Here is an 18,377-nt window from a genome sequence, read left to right as displayed (position 1 = left end):
CCCCCCTTAATGTAGATGGGGTGAGATGACAGGCAACTGAGAAGGTGGGCCAAAATCCTCTGCAAACAGAACCAAGAACAACGAGAGAGAGGAAGAGGTACAAACACCTATAAAGAGATGGTCACACCGACGCTGCATGGGAAAACAAAAGGAAGAAGGCCAAAACCAGAAAACAACTATCCCCCCCATGGTGCTTTATAAAAATAGTGCAAGTACAACTGTCTCAAAACAACATTCATGAACCTGAAATGCAAGAGTGGCACTTTATCTCAGTGTGTATACATAAAAGTGCTTACAAATGATAGCTAAAATGATCAAAAAAGGAAAAAAGCTAATACAAAAGATAGTACAACCCAAAACAAAAGATCCCATGCCATGAAAATGATCCTCAGACCTAGAACACCCAAGATATCCACCATAGAGAAAAAATGCCAAAAACATGATAGAAAGAGCATGGGTTAGAATCTAAAGGAAATGACAACATTTCTGAAAATATGACAAAACCAGTTTTCCAAAAATATAACATTTTCAAAAACAGACATGGGATGCAAAAGATATGCATACCGGAGTCAAAAATAGAACTTTGGACTTCAACTGCAAAAATGAGCAACTAAATTGCATCGAAACCTAAAAATACCTACACCAATGTCTCTGTCTCAAAACCAACTTTTCAACACTTCTTTTGGATTAGAAAAATACCTCCATATGCTCAAGATATGGCCAAAAAACCAACTGTAGGTCAAAAAAGGACCCTAGAAGGCTGATGTCAGCAATTTGATGGCCTAAAAGCTGTCGCAGCAAAAAATAAGCCACGTGACATGCTACGTGGAAGTGCCACGTGGATACCACATGGCAAAAATGATGACGTGGCTACTAACGAGGTAGGAGCCATGTGTCACACCAACAATGCAAGAAGGGACTAAACTGCCACGTGTGCAAGCTGATAGTGCAAGGCAGAGTGTAGGAGCAAAACCAATGGACAAGCAGAGCAGGTCGATGGAGGCGGTGGAGACAAGTGCACCACCGGTGGAGAAAACAAGGGGTGTTGTCGTACGGGCTGAGGAGGTGGTCGGGCGTCGCGAGGGTGACGTGGCCAACGTCATGGCACACGGGTGGCCCCACGATGGCCATTGGGTGGTGCCGTGGTGGTGTGCCTTTTTAAATTTTTTCTTTTTTATTTTTTTGCTCAAATTCATCCTTACGTCCATACAACCTGCAACCAAAAAAATTTTTCCTCCTAGAGTGGCTTTCTCCAAAATCGGAAAATTTTATATGAATCTTGATTGTAAACGACCTTCCGGATCCAATGGAAATGTCCGTTTGGTCCCAAAGTGTTCCAAAAAAATGCTCTTCCCCCGTATTGAAGAAAAATGCACAAACTATGGTTTGTGTCTCCAAATTGTGACTTCAAAAATCAATCAACCAAGAAGCAGCAGGGAGGCTCTGGTACCATGTAGGAGTTGATGAAATCCAACTCCACAACTTGCCAAGATCACCTACATGCAAATAACTTACCAAAGGGAAACCAAAGAAGGAAGAGGTGGAGCTTGGAAAAACCCTAAACGGACTTGAGAGAAAATATTGCGAAATAAAGAAAATGTATTTACAATGAAAAATTGGATGTGTTTACAAAGAGAGAGCCTAAATATAAAGGCCTCATGGAAGCTTGTAGAACAAGCTAGAAAGTGGTAAAAGATAAGGTTGACAACTAAGTATCCACAAAAAGGTGGAACATGCTAGAAGGGAACAAACTCTCGTGTTGTCAACAACTCATCACTACAACAATTAAATGAATGTATTAACCTAAGTAAACTTAAGTAAATAAAATAAATAATTAATAATTAATAATTAATAATTAATAATTTACTCTAACAATCATGTGTTTATCCTCTCTAACTAATAGGAGTGTTGATGTATGGCAACCTCATTTGGCTAAAATTCTATGTTATACATTTTGAGTAAGTGTTGTACTTGAATCATGTGAATATGTATCTTGTAAGACTTACAATTGAGTGCTTAGATGCCATTAAATTGACTATCTTTGAGTTGTTTGTATAGATGCATATTGGGTATGAGGTAAGTATGCATTTTTTGATACTAACAACTAAGAGCTTAGATATCATGAAATTGATTATTTTTGGGTTGTTTGTATAAATGTAAACTAGGTATTTTAATAACTAAAAGCTTAGATATCATCTCATTAATCATCTTTGGGTTATTCAAAATATTGATCGTACGTTACCTTTGATTATCAAAATGTATTTATCCTTCTTGACTAAGTGGGAGTGTTAAAGTTTTAGTCAATTTGGATGTCTTTATCCTTTATAAATGTGTGTTCATCATATATGAGACATAAGTGTGTGTGTGTGTGTGTGTGTGTGTGTGTGTGTGTGTGTGTGTGTCTATATATATATATATATATATATATATATATATATGATTAAAGTTTATATTATATATATAACTATGACTTAATATTAATTATTTGATTATTGAATAGACATGCCCCATGGGAAATGGGACATGTCTATTCATGACCTATGCTCAATATAAATATGATAGGATGTTGAATTTGAGAAACACATATCACATTATGGCAGTGCTTAGTACATGTGCAGCGGTTTGAGAAAATTCAACAATGATAATGAAGAACCCATCTTCTGGGGAGAGCTCATCCGTATAGCTTTGTGTGAGCAGTTGTTTAACATGGAAACTTCAACACCATTCTATATGAATTCATACTTGGTTTACATAGCTGCAATTATTGGAGCTATTTTAGGCATATTTACCAAGGGAGATCGTGCTTTGGTCCCCATTTGAAATCACTATGAACAAATCATGAGGACACAAAGTAAGGTACATTATAGGAGAGTCCAAGATGCATTCTTTGGACATTTCAAATGTCAATTTGATAAGGATTTGGTGATCAGGAGAGTATCAGATGAAGCTTGGAATAATGTGAATCAATTTGGTTGCATCTTTCTATAGTTTTCAACTTTCACTTATCTAAGGGTTGGTTATTTCAAAGGAGAGTCATCTACACTACCAAGGTATCCTACTCACATGATCATTCTTATGGAGTTAGCCAAGCAGCTTATGGAGGTACAATCATATCGGAATACTCTACATAAGTCAAATTTTGATATCACTACCGCTAACCCTTTGGTGATTGAGCAATATATGCTCAACTCAATTTATAAGGCAAAAGACATGGAGACAAAACTTCAGCAGATTAATATGAAGAAGTTCAAGGCTAGGTATGATTTTGATTACCAAGGTTTGAGTTCAAAAATCAAGAAAGCATTTCGTCATTTTCATCGCATGGGGAATTCATGGATTGATATGTGCACGGACCTAGATATTATGAAGATGGATTACTGTAGGCTCACCTTGTAGTAGATCATTGATATCAACATGGTTGAGATTCCACCCAATTTTTAGGCAAGAGACAATGACAGTATTCTAGATCCAAAATATCATCGGCAGGTTTTGACAAGCATTGTCCATTTCCCATCACTTGCCAACACAAGGAATGCATCTCTATCCTTGATAAATCCCAGTCCATCTAGGCAAATACCAAAAAATGGCTAAAGATCAACCATCTAAGCAAGGTATATCCTAAGCTTGGATTAGACTGCAACAGTTCTGGACTATTTGCAAGCAGTTCTAGATGGAGATTATAAGCCAAGATGATGCATCTTCTTCAAGACCTGAGAAATTTCTCAAGATTAAGCTCAAAGGTGGAAAAGGGTCAAAGTCATCTTAGGAGCCCTCTCAAGCACCAATTTAGAAAGAAGAAGCTGAAGAAGAAACTACATCTGAAGAAGAATCTGATGAAGAGGAAGGAGAAATCATGATAATTTCTCCTCCAAGGCCACCAAATGCACAAAAACTGCCTACTCAAGAGGAACTCCTTTTGGATAATATAAACAACAAAATGGACTCATTCTCCACTATCTTTACATTTACCTCAGAGGTGAACGTGTCAACTTTCCCTATCTCTTTCGAAAATCCTCCCATTCTCATGGCAAAATGGTGTGAACACTTGGGAGATGTTTTTGAGGAGTTCCCAACCCCCATACAAGGACAAGTTTCCCAACTTGACACTTCAATTTCTGGTTTTGATATGTTCATGATGGAATTATCTCAACAAGCACCTATAGATTCAGCTATACAAACTGAGGCATGCACAATTACAACTAAAATATTGTGATGGTTCATTCCCTTCTGTCACAATCTTACTTGAATTCATCAATTATTTGCCAAGAATTGACCGTATGTTGGTGTCTAATGGAAAAGAAACTATTGTACGGTGGCTATAGGAAGTAGTTAGGAAAGGTTGTACAACATAATAGCAGGTCCATAGATTATTGAGGAGGTTGGATGTACAGTGAGGGAAGTCAATTGAATGGTCATATAGTCGGCCAAGATGGTGGTACGGTAGAGGTCTATTAGCTAGGTATGGAGCAACAATAAAAATCGTATGGTATCTGTATGATGGTGTATGAAGGGCCATACAACATGTGTATGAAGCTCGTATGATTGTGTATGAAGGTCATATGGTTGGTCTAAAGGAAGTATGGCTGAGCTTGAAGGCTATATAGAATTGGCACTGAGTGTTGTGATTAGCGGATGGGGTATGAAGGAAAATGGTTTCAGATCTGCACCCTAAACTATTAATCTCGAATACATCCAAACAAAAATGGAGAGTTGAACACAAATAATCTTCAACTAATATTTGTCAAAAGATGGTGCTCCGATTTGCCAGATTTGAGCAAAGTATTACATGCAACAAAAAAATAGGGTGAGGGTTGAATCCCACTGAAACCACATGAGCCAAATAGGGAAGATCTTCACTTCCAAAATGGCAGAAAAATCCAAAATTCCAATAGGAATTCGTAGTACAAAGAAATAATCTAAAATTCATACCTAACAACTACCTACAAGTCATGCTTAAATACCCATTGAGGAAAACTTTCCTAGGGTGTACCAAGATAGATGATAGCTATACAAACCTACGGAAACAAAACAATAATGGGTCCAAGATATACTAAATCAATCGGCTCTTTAACAATAGTTTAAATTATTAATTTATTTTATGATGGGAACATTATAGTCCTCTCATCCCAAATTTTGCTTGTTCTCAAGAAAATGGAATGCCAGATGTTGTAGAATGTGCTTGCCCTCCCACGTCGCATCGTCCAATGACAAGTGTCTCTAGTGTACCAAATATTCCTTCACCGTGCAGTTTTGCAGAATCCTCTCACATACTTCGATGATCTTGGTCAGTTTCAATATGAGCTTTCCTTCTTCATTGAGCGGCAAAAGTTATACAGCTATAGTAACATTCTGTCCCATGACTTTCTCCAAGAAGAAAACATGAAAAACGTTATGAATACAACTCCCCTCTGAAAGTTTCAGCTCATAAGCGACTTCACTAATGCAGTGGACCACACGATAAGGGCCATAAAATCATGGCTTAAATTTTTCTTTCCCATTTTCCTTCATTGAGGATTGCTAGTATGGATAGAGCCTAAAATAGACCAAGCCTCCCACTTCAAAACTCCTCTCTATTCATTCTCTGTTGGCGTATATCTTTTATTGATTCTGTGCCCATTGTAAGTTTTCCCTCAGGCATCTCAAAATGTCCTGTCCCTTCTGAAGCTAGTCCTTCACCCTTGGTGCACGACTATCACCCAGAACTATGTCGATGAAGGAAAGGAGTTCATACCCATATAGTGCTTTGAATGATGTCATCTCGATGGACATGTGGTACGTGGTATTATAAAAATATTCCCCAAGGTGCATCCATTTGACCCACATCTGTTGTTGTGTTGAAACGTAGTTTCGAAGGTAACCTTCAAGCCACTTGTTCACAATCTCCATTTGTCCGTCTGTTTGAGGGTGGTAACTAGTACTTGGCAACAATTCTATCCCTACAAGTCGAAACAGTCTTGTCCAAAAGATACTAATAAATCATCCATCCCAATCACTAACAATGTTTCAAGGTAACCCATGTAGATGAAAGACTTCTCTATAAAAAATAGATCGGTTACATGTGTGGCCTAAAATTTTGAAGGGATGGCGAAGAAATGTGCATACTTCATTAGTTTGTCAACCACCATGAAGATACAATCCTTTCTGTTCACCTTAGGAGGTCCAATAATGAAATCCATCGAGATGTTTTCCCACTTCTACTCTAGAATAGGCAGAGGTTGCAGTAACCCGATAGGTAGAGTATGTTCAGATTTGTTTTGCTAGTAGACCGCACACTCTCTTACATACTGCAATACATCTCCTTTAAGACCTTTATAAGTTTTGAGGAAGCCGAGGTGTCCTACCAAGGGTGAGTCATGAACCTCCTTCAAGATTTTCTACTTCAACTTGGATTTTGGCACTAAATATATCCAATTCTTATAGTAAATGATGTCATCCACCAGTTTGTACCGATCATCTTGGGTGTTTTCATCCATTAGCTCATAAGAAAAAGTGTTTTTGGAACATTCTACCAACAAATGCGCTTTCTAGTTAGCATAAATCTAGGTCAGTAAGAGGATGGCGGGTTTCCTAGATAAAGAATCTACAACCAAATTGTTTTTTCCTTTCACATATATAATGTCAAAATCAAAAGCCTGAACTTTGCTTCTCATTTTTTTTGCCTCTCGTTCAAGTCCTGTCGCTCCAGAAAATATCTCAAACTATTGTGATCCGTACAAACGACAAACTTGGCACCCACCATATATTGTCGGAACTTAGTCAGTGCATGTATGATGGCCAACATCTCTGTCATAAATAGAGTATAAGCACTTTGTTTGTGCAATCTTTCAACTCTCATAGACTATGGGGTGTCTATCTTGCATCAATATAGTACCAATGCCCTCCCCAAATGCGTCACACTCTAGAATGAAAGGTTGAGTAAAATTGGGTAAGGCGAGTGTGGGACAAGTGCTCATTGCTTCTTTCAATTTATCAAAACATGAGTTGAGCCTTTTCATTCCACTAGAAGGAGCCCTTTCTTGTCAGATCTATTAATGGTGCACTGAAATGAGAGAATCTTTTACAAACCTCCAGTAATAACTGCACAGTCCAAAAAAATCCTCGCAAGTCCAAGAGTGATTTGGGGCAGGGGGGGGGGGGCGCAGTCAAGGATACCCTGAATCTTCTCCTGATGAACCTGTACTCCATATTTACTAACAAAGTGCCCTAGGTATAATATTTCTATCATACTGAATTCACACTTGGATTGTTTGGTGAACAAAGATTGATCCTTCATGATCCTTAGGACTTTATCCAGATGCTTCAAGTGCTCTTCCCATGTCTTGCTATAAATAAGGATATCATCAAAGAATATCAGTAAGTACTTACACAATTTTTTGGTGAAGATACAATTCATGCATGACTAGAATGTAGCAGTTGTATACGTTAATCCAAATGGCATGACCAAGAACTCATAATGTCCGTAGTGACAATGAAAGGCCATCTTCTCCACATCTTCTTCCCTCATGTGGATTTGATGGTATCCACAATGGAGATCAATTTTTGAAAGAATTAATTGCACCTGTAATTCATCCAACAACTCATCGATCCTCAAAATAGGATATCTATTCTTTACCATCTTTTTATTCAATGCACATTAATCCACACACATGTGCATCGTTTCATCCTTCTTTTTAACCAATACCACTAATGATGCAAAAGGGATAGATCTAGGACAGATCCATCCATTCTCAAGTAGTTTATGAATGGTCTTTTCGATCTCATCTTTGAATTTCTTGGGATGGTGGTAGGGTTTGGTTATGACCAGCTTGGCGCCTACTTCCAAATTGACAGTATGTTCAAACCCTCGATGGGGAGGTATGCTAGGAGGAATTGTCTATAAAAACTTCATCATGATCACTCAAGATATTCTAGAGATCATCCTGGGGTGGTGTTCATTGCCCTTTTATGGGTTTTGTTGAGACCAAACAGTGTGCAGCCCAAGTAACATCATCGCACCGAGAAATTGCCTCCATCCGATGTGTAGAAACTTCTTTCAATCCCTCATTGGCCATTCCACAAAGAACAACCTTCTTCCCATCGACCACAAAAGTGAAGTCCATCCATTTGAAGCATTAAGTGAATTCATCAAGTGTCTCCATCCACTATATGCCCAAAATAACCTCCATATCATCTAGGTCCACTACGAAGAAATCCTCTGTCACTGTGTGATTTTCCATTGTGACACTTAGTTGAGGAACAAGGTGTGTGCAGAGTGGCAGGGTCCCTCTAGCAACCTTGACTTGGAATCCATGTGTGACTTAGTAGGTAGACCTCTCCATTTCACTAGGGATGAGTTTATGAAGTTGAGAGTGGCTCCACTATCGAGCATCACCATTAATTTTTGTCCTTGAAAGGTTCCATGTACACAAAACACCATACACCTTGGGCTCCCTGCAAAGGTGATAGTTCCTCCCTACCATACTAATGCTACAATTCTCTTCGTACATTTCAGACTAACCATTTTGATATCTTTGTGGGGATGGTTGTCTTCAGAGGGTAGATCTTCCTGTTCGTCCTCATCATCGGACACAACTTCAATATAGTGAATTTTTTGTTTCTTGAGGCATCTATACCAAAGGTCCCATGGTCCCTTGCAGTTGAAACATAGTTTCTTCTTTTAGAGCTCCTATCTGGTAGCTTCGTCTAGCAACGACTTCATCGATGGAGGTTTATTATTTTTGTCTCTTGGAAACACTGGTGGTTTGGAATGTAGGTAACCTTGAGAGGATGACGTTGATGATAATGCCATACTCCATGCCTTCTTAATGACCTCTAATAGGATGGCAAGATTGAAGCCTTTTACCCAACCTTTCAGTGGTTTTGTCAATCTGTCCATGAAGAGCACTATCCCTATTCTTTCAAAAATGTTCGTGACCAGAATAGAGAGTTTCTGAGATTCTGCAATGTACTAATCAACCGATCCAATTTTCTCAGTTGTGCCAAATCTTTAAAATTTAGTTCCAAATCTTTACCATCAAACCAATCTATCAATCTCTTAGTGAATTCTACATAGGCATTTATTTGATCATGCCCGAGTGTGATGGTGCCATGATGCCACCATTCTTGCGCTATTCCCTCCAGGTGTAAGGCTGCAAATTTAATTGCTTCTTCTGGTATGGGATTAAGCTAGAAGTATTTGCCTTCATTACCCACGGTTGCACAAATATGGATCCAGATCCATCAAAGGGTGAAAAATTTACTTTACTCAACTTCCCCCTGAGATCATCGTTAAAATATCCTCGATTTTTGCCTCCTAAATATCTCATTCTCAAATCTACGTAATCTTTGTAGGATATATTTTCCTCCAAATTTGCATTCTTCCAGTCTTCTCTTAGTTGCTCTTGCATTTCTTCAAAGGTTAGCTGCTTCCCTACATGTGGTGCCTCTGTCCATGGGGAAAAAGACATGGAAGGTCGAGAGCGTACTAAAAGAGGGTTTTCTTTACCTGACACTAAGTTTGCGCTGTGACCATTTTGTTCACCGAATATTTTATTGTCTACCAATTTCTTGAGAGTTTCTTCCATGAGGCACTAAGTATCATTGATCTGTGCCTGATTCCTCACAAGTTTTCTTAGTAGTGCCATGAGTTCAATAGTTGTGGGTTCTGGTTTTACAACCATTCTATCAACTGAACGGGTTCTTCTTCTCTTTCAGCTATAAACTCTCATTCTTTGTTCACAGGCTGGCAATATTGAATCTCTAATACCACTGTGATGATTTGTTCCCTTCTGTCACAACCTTACTCGGATTTATCAATCGTTTGTTAGGAATTGACCGTACATTGGTGTCTAATGGCAAAGAAACTACTATACGACAGCTACAGGAAGGAGTTAGAAAAGGTCATACGACATAATAGCAAGTTTTTATGGTATTGAGGAGGTTGGATGTACGGTGAGGGAAGTTAATTAAATATCCATATGGTAGGCCAAGATGGTCGTATGGTAGAGGTTCAAATGACAGATATCTTTGTGGAATTCTAAGTTGTGACTCTTGGTCTTCTATTGGTTGTTTTTGTCTCATTGTAAAAGGTGGATTCTAAGTTGTCACTCTTGGTCTTTCAAATGTTGTTTCTAATGTGGTTGCTCAAAAGGAGCTTGAATAAGTTTGTAATTCTCATGTTGTTGCTTGAATGAGCACAAGATTTGTAAATGATTTCAATATATATATATATTTATGTTGTTATACTTATTATTATTTTTGTTAATATATTATCAATTAATGATGATTAAACCATAGAGACATGTCTCTTCATAAGACATTTCTCCTCTCATATTTATATGAGATTCAAATCTACATTTGGAACACACCTATGACTATGGCAATGTTAGTACATTTGCAATGATCCTGATAATTCAATAAGGCAAATCATAATTTGCAAAAAAAAAAAATCTCCATTGAAGTACACAAGCGGAAGTATATAATTGACCTACGGAACCAAACAAAAGTCAAGAGTTGGCATCTAATTTAGAAGCTGAGGGGAAGGATGATGAAGGAATAGAGCCAAATGAAGAAGCCCTATTATGACTGGGAGATTTTTCAGAAGATGGAAAAAATTCCCTCAATGATCTATTCCACTGGCAAATGGGAGATAGTGAAGTGTTTCAACCAGAATGTAATATGTTGCAGATTTGAGAGATAGAATCTCAGGAAGAATACTCAGGGCCCTATAAGGAGTACAAGGAGGATACGACCAAACTTGATGACATCCTAGCTCACAAATTCAAGGACAAAGAAATAGACTATGAAGAAGCTAAATTGGAAAGAATGAATCTAGGGGAGGAAGACCATTCTAAGGAGATTCTAATAAGAGATGGCTACGACTTAGTATTGAAAGCAGCAACCTTTATAATCTTCCTGGCATATAGGACATGTTCACATGGATGTATAAGGACTTAAAGGAGGTGCCACCAGAACTATATATCCATTGAATACCTGTCATAGTTGGATCAAATCTAGTGCACAAAAGATGCTATCGGATGAACGGAAACTATGCGGCCAAAGTGTAGGAGGAAATCACCAAGATGCTAGATGTTGGTATAATATTTAAGGTGCAAACCAGTGAATGGGTTTCACCCATAGTTATATTCTTGAAAAAATCTTTGAACCAAATTTGGATTTGTGTAGATTTTAGATGTTTAAATGCAATAACAATAAAAGATCCCTTTCTAATTCCATTTACCAGTAGCATTTTAGAAGAAGTGGCCAGTCATGAAGTGTACACTTTCATGGATGAGTTTTCAGGGTATAACCAAATTAGCATTGCAGAAGAAGACAAACTAAAAACCACATTCATAGTGGAAGATGGGGTTTATACCTACAATAAGATGCCATTTGGACTATGCAATGCACCTGCCACATTCCAGAGAATTACACTTCATATCTTTCATGGAATGTCAGTAGGGAATTTCAAAGCTTTCCTGGATGACTAGCCAATTTATAGTGGGAAGGAGCACCACTTGAAATCCATCAAAGAGTGCATGGAATGATGTTGGAGGGCAAGGCAAGCATTTAATCCAAACAAATGCAAACTTATGGTCCCCCAAGGAAAACTCCTCAACCACATAGTTTGCAGAGAAGGATTCAAAACAAAATTAAACAAGATCAAAGTCATTCTTAACATGAAAAGACCCTCAGATATAACTAGGGTCAAATCATTCTTAGAGCATGTGGGATGCTATAGGAGGTTCATAAAAGGATTTCATAAATCTAGACTGGAACAAGGAGTTTCATGTCCATGTGGACACTTCTAACTGTGCAATAGGTACCACATGAGCACAAACTAGACAAGAAGATTGGACCATCCAATGTACTTCACAAGCCAACTACTTTCAGAACCTGAGAGGAACTATAACACAAGTGAGAGAAGTACTAGGTATGTTTTATGCCATTCAAAAATTTAGACATTATTTATTAGCCACACCTTTCACATTTTTTGTTGATCATCAAGCTCTAATGTACTTTGTAAACAAACCTATTATACAAGGGTAAGTAGGTGGCTAATCCTCCTCCAAGACTTTACTTTTAAAATCAATGTACGCCCATGAAAAATCCATGTGATTGCAAATTAGTTGTCCATGATTAAATTAGAAGAACATGTCCGAAAAGGAGTGAATGAGAATTTTTTGGATGCTCATTTATTCCAAATTGTAGTATTACCGCATTAGTATGACGGCATTTGCTAGCACTTATCAATTCTACTTTCCCTAGAGATATTACTCCGTAGAAATTAAAGAAGAAAAACTCTTTAAAAACATAAAATAAGAATTAGGATATAAAAAGACCAAAAGAAAAGAAAGAGGACCGCAAGCAAGCTATATAGTCACCTAGTGGGATGAGGCAACCATAGACACTAGGAACCCATAGCATATGAGCATATGAGCAATTGAAGCAACTACTAGCGGACCCATATGACAGCCAAAGGAAGAGAGCAAGACTATAGTACGGTGTACGGATAGACAAAAAACTAGGGAAGAGGATATAAGTGACGTATGATGTATAGGAAGGCAATAGTAGAATAGGAGTACCCTATGGTGTATGGACAGACGACGACATAGAAAGGGTTTCATACGTTGTTCAGACAATTAATGGAAGAACAAGAGTTTCCTACAGTATACGAGAAGATAGTGTATGGGTAGGAAAAGGAAGACTCCAAGTACAGAAAAGCAGTGTGTCATACAACATACAATGTATAGGGGAGTAAAAAGGGAAAGGAAGAAGTCAAGTACTGGAAAGAAGTGTGTCGTACAGGATACAACATATGGAGGAGTATAGAGGGAGCAAGAAGTGTGGGGAAGAAAGAGGATCCTACACATTAGGAAAAGTAGCGTCCCTACACAAAGAAGCAGTAAAACATTGAGACATGAGGAGAGAAATAGTTTGGGGAGTGGAAGCACAAAATCAGCTAGGGTATTTATAAAGAATCACAAGATGGTGAAAACAAGCATAGGTAATCCAAGTAGGGGAACAATTATCAATACAAGAAAAGACAAGGCATTACAAGTAACACAATTATTATTTTCTACAAAGAAACTTAACGGGAAGAGCACTAAAATTATTACAGCGGTCAGTGTCACATTTGAAAGTGTGGTGGGAAGCAAGTGCAAAATATGGTGGGAGAATGCAGAAGAAAACCATGTGTTGAAGGAGGTATTGTACAAGGCAGAGGTAGATAAAATTATTTCCATGCCAATTTTTGATTTAAAAGAGTTCGACCCTATGTTGAGAACAATGATTGTTGGATATGATAGGAAAGGGCATAAATTAGTGATTCAGTATTTTCAGAAAACCTTTACCATTTCATAGTTGCCCAAGGAAATAAACAAGGTGTTGGGGGTTCCTAACAGAGGGCAAGATCCAACATAAAACCCAACCAAAATAGCAATGGAGGAAAAGAAAAAATGGTTGGGATTGATGTGCAGGAGTGATCCCACAGAACAAGAATGGGAAATTATCCTAAGCAAGATCAATTCAGGGACTGAAGAAAATCTTTATAGAAAATGAGGAGTGGAGGTGCATCGTGGAGCTGGTGAAAAACAAACTCACTAGTGGGAGCCGAACATTTTGCATAGCCATTTGGATGTTGTCGTTATTAAATGGGTTGAAGGTAGGAAGGGTATACAATTGGGCACAACTTCTTTCAAAGTGATTAACGGAAATTTTGGAGTTGAAGCATAAGGCATTTTATTTGTCTCATCAAATGATAGCCATGTTCTTGGAAGTAGTTTAGACATAGGTAGCCCTAGAATATAGAAGATCATTTGTACCAACAAATAGAGTAGAACCCTACAAGCCAACCATGGCATATTGGTTCCATATGGATACATTTGGAGTAGACAATGAAGGGGGAGAGCCATAGAGGAAAAAAATAAGAAAGTTGCACAGGAGGCTTCTATTCAAACTCGTAGAGTACAAAACAAGGCAAAGAGGACGGGAGCTCGGACGGAGAAGGAGCAAGTAGAGAAGCATGGTCCTCCTCAGCTTTTGATGTAAATGCATTTTGGCCAAGTCAAATCAAAGGAACACCAAGGGACATTACATTTATTCTAGTACACAAAGGTCCATTACCCACAGTTGTACCTCAGCAGACCGAAATCCACAATACCATGAGAGGAACCAATATTCAACTATATAGAAACAAAAGAACAAATTAGTAGTATGGAGATAGGTCATCCACAAGATCCTTTTACAGAAGGTAAGAAGGGGGAAGACCATAGGAAACCAACCCATGAAGGTGACTATATGCGCAAGGATGAGTAGGGTCGTACGGAGGGAAGAAAGGATGATCTTACAGTGGCAGGACAAGGTTATACGCCTGACAAAGATAGTCGTGCGATGACACCATAGGAGAGTACATAAGGACTAGCAATGAGGTCATCCATTAATGGGGGGCCAAAAGGATTTCATTTCCAGAAGTGACAAATTTGGCCATGGAAAATTTGGTTCCACCAAAACAAATGAACCAGACTAAGGTGGTAGATCTTTGGTTGCATAAGAAAGCTCCACATACTATCAAACTCAACATGCCTGAATGAGTTGAGGTCACTCATCCATTTGCATTGTTAGTAACCTCGGCACAAAAAAGGGGTACAAGAGATGCCCAACAATAGTAGGAAGCAACTATAATGGACTGGAACATAAAAGGGGAAGATACAAGTTGAGGATATAGTGATAGATGTACCCCCATCTTCATCAACACTAGTGGAGGTAGAAGAAGAAGAAGACAGGATGGAAGTTCGGAGCAGACACATGGGACTAGTTGGGCTAGATACGAAAGTACCTTCATTGGAGGAAAAAGATATAAAGCTCCTCAAAGGCTTACAGAGAAGGAACAAACCACACAATAAATCATGAAGCAAGCTAAGGGGCAGAATATGGATACCATGGTCAAAGCAACAAAGTCCCTTGCGTAATTTATGAAAATTATCATAAAGACTAGAGCATACTCATGCAAAGTGGAACAAGGCACGAAGAGGCAACAAAGGTATGGAAGGCCGAAAACAACATAACTACATTCACAGAGCAACCACCTCTCATGCAGTCACTTTCCCACGTGGAAGAGGTCTTTAGGGGGACATTCCTGGAACTTCAACAAGCAAAGAAATTGACAAGAAAAATGAAAGAAGATGAGAAAATTGGAGAAAGTGGTCTAGACATAGAAATTGGCCTTAGCGGAACAGGAGAGGATGGAAGCCTTGCGACTATTACAAGGAGTCTGAGCTAAGAAAATGGCAACAAAATGAGATCCACAGCTTCTGCGACAACACACATCCAAGTCATGATCATCTCCACACCCTACATTTTGAAGTAGAGTTTCTTTTTGGTTAATTGTTTGGTAGTCAACCGGAAGAGGACTTCTTTTTTGGGGGGGATAATGTAGAGCATAATAAAACAATAATGTAATTAAAGATAGTCAGTAGTGGGTTTGGGTAGTTAGGTAGCGACGGGATGTATTGGTTGGTCTCCCTAAACAACCAAACACTATTTAACATTTGAACACGAATGATGGACTGGTTGTTTTTGGTAATAAATAATGAATACTATTTATTCTCACAAATATTGGTATGATTATCATTGGTAATAATTTATTGTGTTGATACTAGTTTGATATATTGTACTATAACCATTCTACATTAGTGTTAGCCCAAGTTTTTGGGACAAGTATGGCAGGGGATAGGGGAACGATTTCGAAGTGACAAGTTATTTTGCCAATTTCAAGGACAGCTAGGGGATGGCTATATAACAATAAGAAAAATTTATAATATGTAGAGAAATTTAAAATATTCATATGAAAACATGGATAAAGACTCATGTGAAAACATGGATAAAGTGTGCACTTATACATAATAGAACCTTCAAATATAAGAATTAGCAGAATTCATATGCCAAATTTGTGTTACATTGGGAGTTGAAGTCAAATTTCATTTAGAAGTCAAAGTCAAAGTCCTCTAGGCATCCCTTGTCCCTAGGATGTTTTCGGGATGGCCATGGCTAAAAAACCTAATGGACATGCATCCCCGTGTAAGACTATTTTTTTGGGTGTAAATATGAGGTTTTTGTTTCTGCCGAGTCTCAAGTACAAGTCAAAATTTTGGTCTACGAAAAGTCCAAGTTCAAGTTTTCAACAACGGGGGGTGGGTGTAGGGAGAAAGTGGGTGTAGTGCTAACTCTTGGAGTTTATCTCATAGGCCAGGAAACCTGTGAAGCTATGCATCACCAAGTTTGGCCTATACCTCAAAATGAATCATCACACTTACCAAGGAAATGGCCAAGGGCCACTTCACAACATTGTAAACAGTATAAGCTCAAAAACATAATGGATATCTAAATGGTCACTTCAAAATGAACGGAAAATTGTATCTAGGATTGTCAAAATTTAATTTTTTATGGCATTAGATATTTTTATTTACTAATAAAGTCTCCAAGAAGATGCAATATTTCCAATTTTTTTTATGCTCCTACAAATGATTAGTTAAGTGAAAAACATTGACCTTGATTAACTGTGATCACTTCTTCATTGCTTAAGATCTCTAATGTTTCTTTGGTCATATTTCTTATGTCGCATCCAACCAATAGTGGTGCCTGCAAAACATAGCAATCAAACACAAGTGAGACATTCTATACATAAGGAAATTAATGAAAACAATCTCAAGGACAAAGGAACCAACACTATAAATTCATAATGAAATTTAAATGAATGCATAAGCTAATCCCAGGAGAGCTGCAGTAGGTAGCTTGTAAGGGATTTATAGGGATCATTTGATGTTGAGTAAGGAATTTCATTAAAGAGTTGGTTCAACAATTTTGTTGGGTTATGCCTTTTCATAAGTGTCGAATCAAACATCTTGGTTGAGTTATGCCATTCATTTAATTTTAAGACCTATTAATTGCATAAGTAGGGAGATTTCTAGAAACCTATAAAAAATCCCATAGCCCTGGAATGGAGTTAGAAAATTTTAAGAACTTAAGAAGAAAATAAAGTTATTTGTAGGGTTAATAAATATAAAACTTCATAAGCTTCCCAATTATACCAGTATTGAACAAATCATGACCAACTAGCAATAAACAAAAAGAGGCATAGAAAAACACAATGTACAATGCTGATATTAAAATTGATGGGTAAAAAAGATCAACTTAAAAAGTTACAAAAAATCACTTAATTGAACATATTGATATATTTCAAGAGATCATTTGAAGAAACAAGTAAAGAAGAGAATAGAGTGCACAGGCACAACTATCATACAATGAAATATTTATGGCCATCTGATTGTTCTTTTGTAAGAAAAAAGCCCCCCTATATCAGTGAAATTTATTTACAAATTCACCAAATTACTAGAATCCCAGATTTAGAAGGGTCCACCATTGTTGTATGGGTTTTAGGTCCCACCGCTGCACTACAGTGGCTAAAGCAAAGTACCCATTTGATATAAAGATTTCTCCTCTTGTAAGCCAGAAAATTATCGAAAAATGCTAGATGAAAATAAAGAACATGAAAAATTACATCCTCGCTCTAGTCGGGTACAGTTTCTGATTCATGAGCTATCTTTTATAGTTGAAATAAGTCTACTTCAATCTTCATAAAAGAGAGGAATGCATGATGAATACCACTGAAGATCCATGTTTTATGGCATTTGCTGTCTATCTTTTATGGCTACCACTAAAAATACCCAAAAACAACCCCATAGCCCTAGAATGGAGTTAGAAGAAAATAAATTTAGTTGTACAATTAATAAATAGCAAAACAAGACTTTAGAAGCTTCCCAATTATACCAGTTTTCAACAAATCATGACCAACTTGTAAGGAAACTTGGCAACAAAGAATATAACCGTTTCCACATAACCCATAATAAATCTGAAATAAACATGGAATTAAAATCCACATGCAAGAGAATAGACAACATACCCACAAAATTGTGACACAAGATATACCCTGGGAAACCCTCATTGAGGGAAAAACCCAGCCTCCAAAAGCATCCATCACCATGTATTATTCAGCAAAAAATACCATTGCCATACATCCATGGAAGCCTTCATGGCCATAGCCACAACCGAGAAAACTATGTGAACAAGCATGAATCCACACATCCCATGCCATGCTTTCAACCTTCACAAATGCTCCCTTGGCTAACCTGTCAAGCCTTGTCCCGCTCGACTCTTGTCTTTTGTCTTCTTCTTGTCTCTCACTCTCTCTCTCTACAACAACTACCCTTGTGGCTGCTTATATAGTAGCAAGTCCCACAAAACTACCAAGTGGTATTACATAAACCATGTGCTAAAACCATGTGCTACCTAACCCACTGACCCCACATTTAATATTGGGCATTTAATTCTTTTTCCCAATA

At 37.8% G+C, this 18,377-nt stretch overlaps 1 protein-coding gene across 1 annotated transcript in view; it reads right to left on the bottom strand.

Moving 5' to 3' along the window:
* Window positions 1-18,377, bottom strand: part of LOC149565797 (uncharacterized) — a 69,593-nt gene that overhangs the window by 7,767 nt on the left and 43,449 nt on the right. Inside the window, exon 13 of the mRNA XM_089816386.1 lies at window positions 16,527-16,617. Coding sequence (XP_089672512.1) covers window positions 16,527-16,617 — 91 coding nt within the window. The remainder of the gene's footprint in view (window positions 1-16,526; window positions 16,618-18,377) is intronic.

The sequence above is a fragment of the Cupressus sempervirens genome, chromosome 3 (genome assembly GCF_028749045.1).
Source record: "Cupressus sempervirens isolate cs-2001-9-10 chromosome 3, ASM2874904v1, whole genome shotgun sequence".
Classification (NCBI taxonomy): domain Eukaryota; kingdom Viridiplantae; phylum Streptophyta; class Pinopsida; order Cupressales; family Cupressaceae; genus Cupressus; species Cupressus sempervirens.
This window is presented reverse-complemented; position numbering and strand designations above follow the sequence as displayed.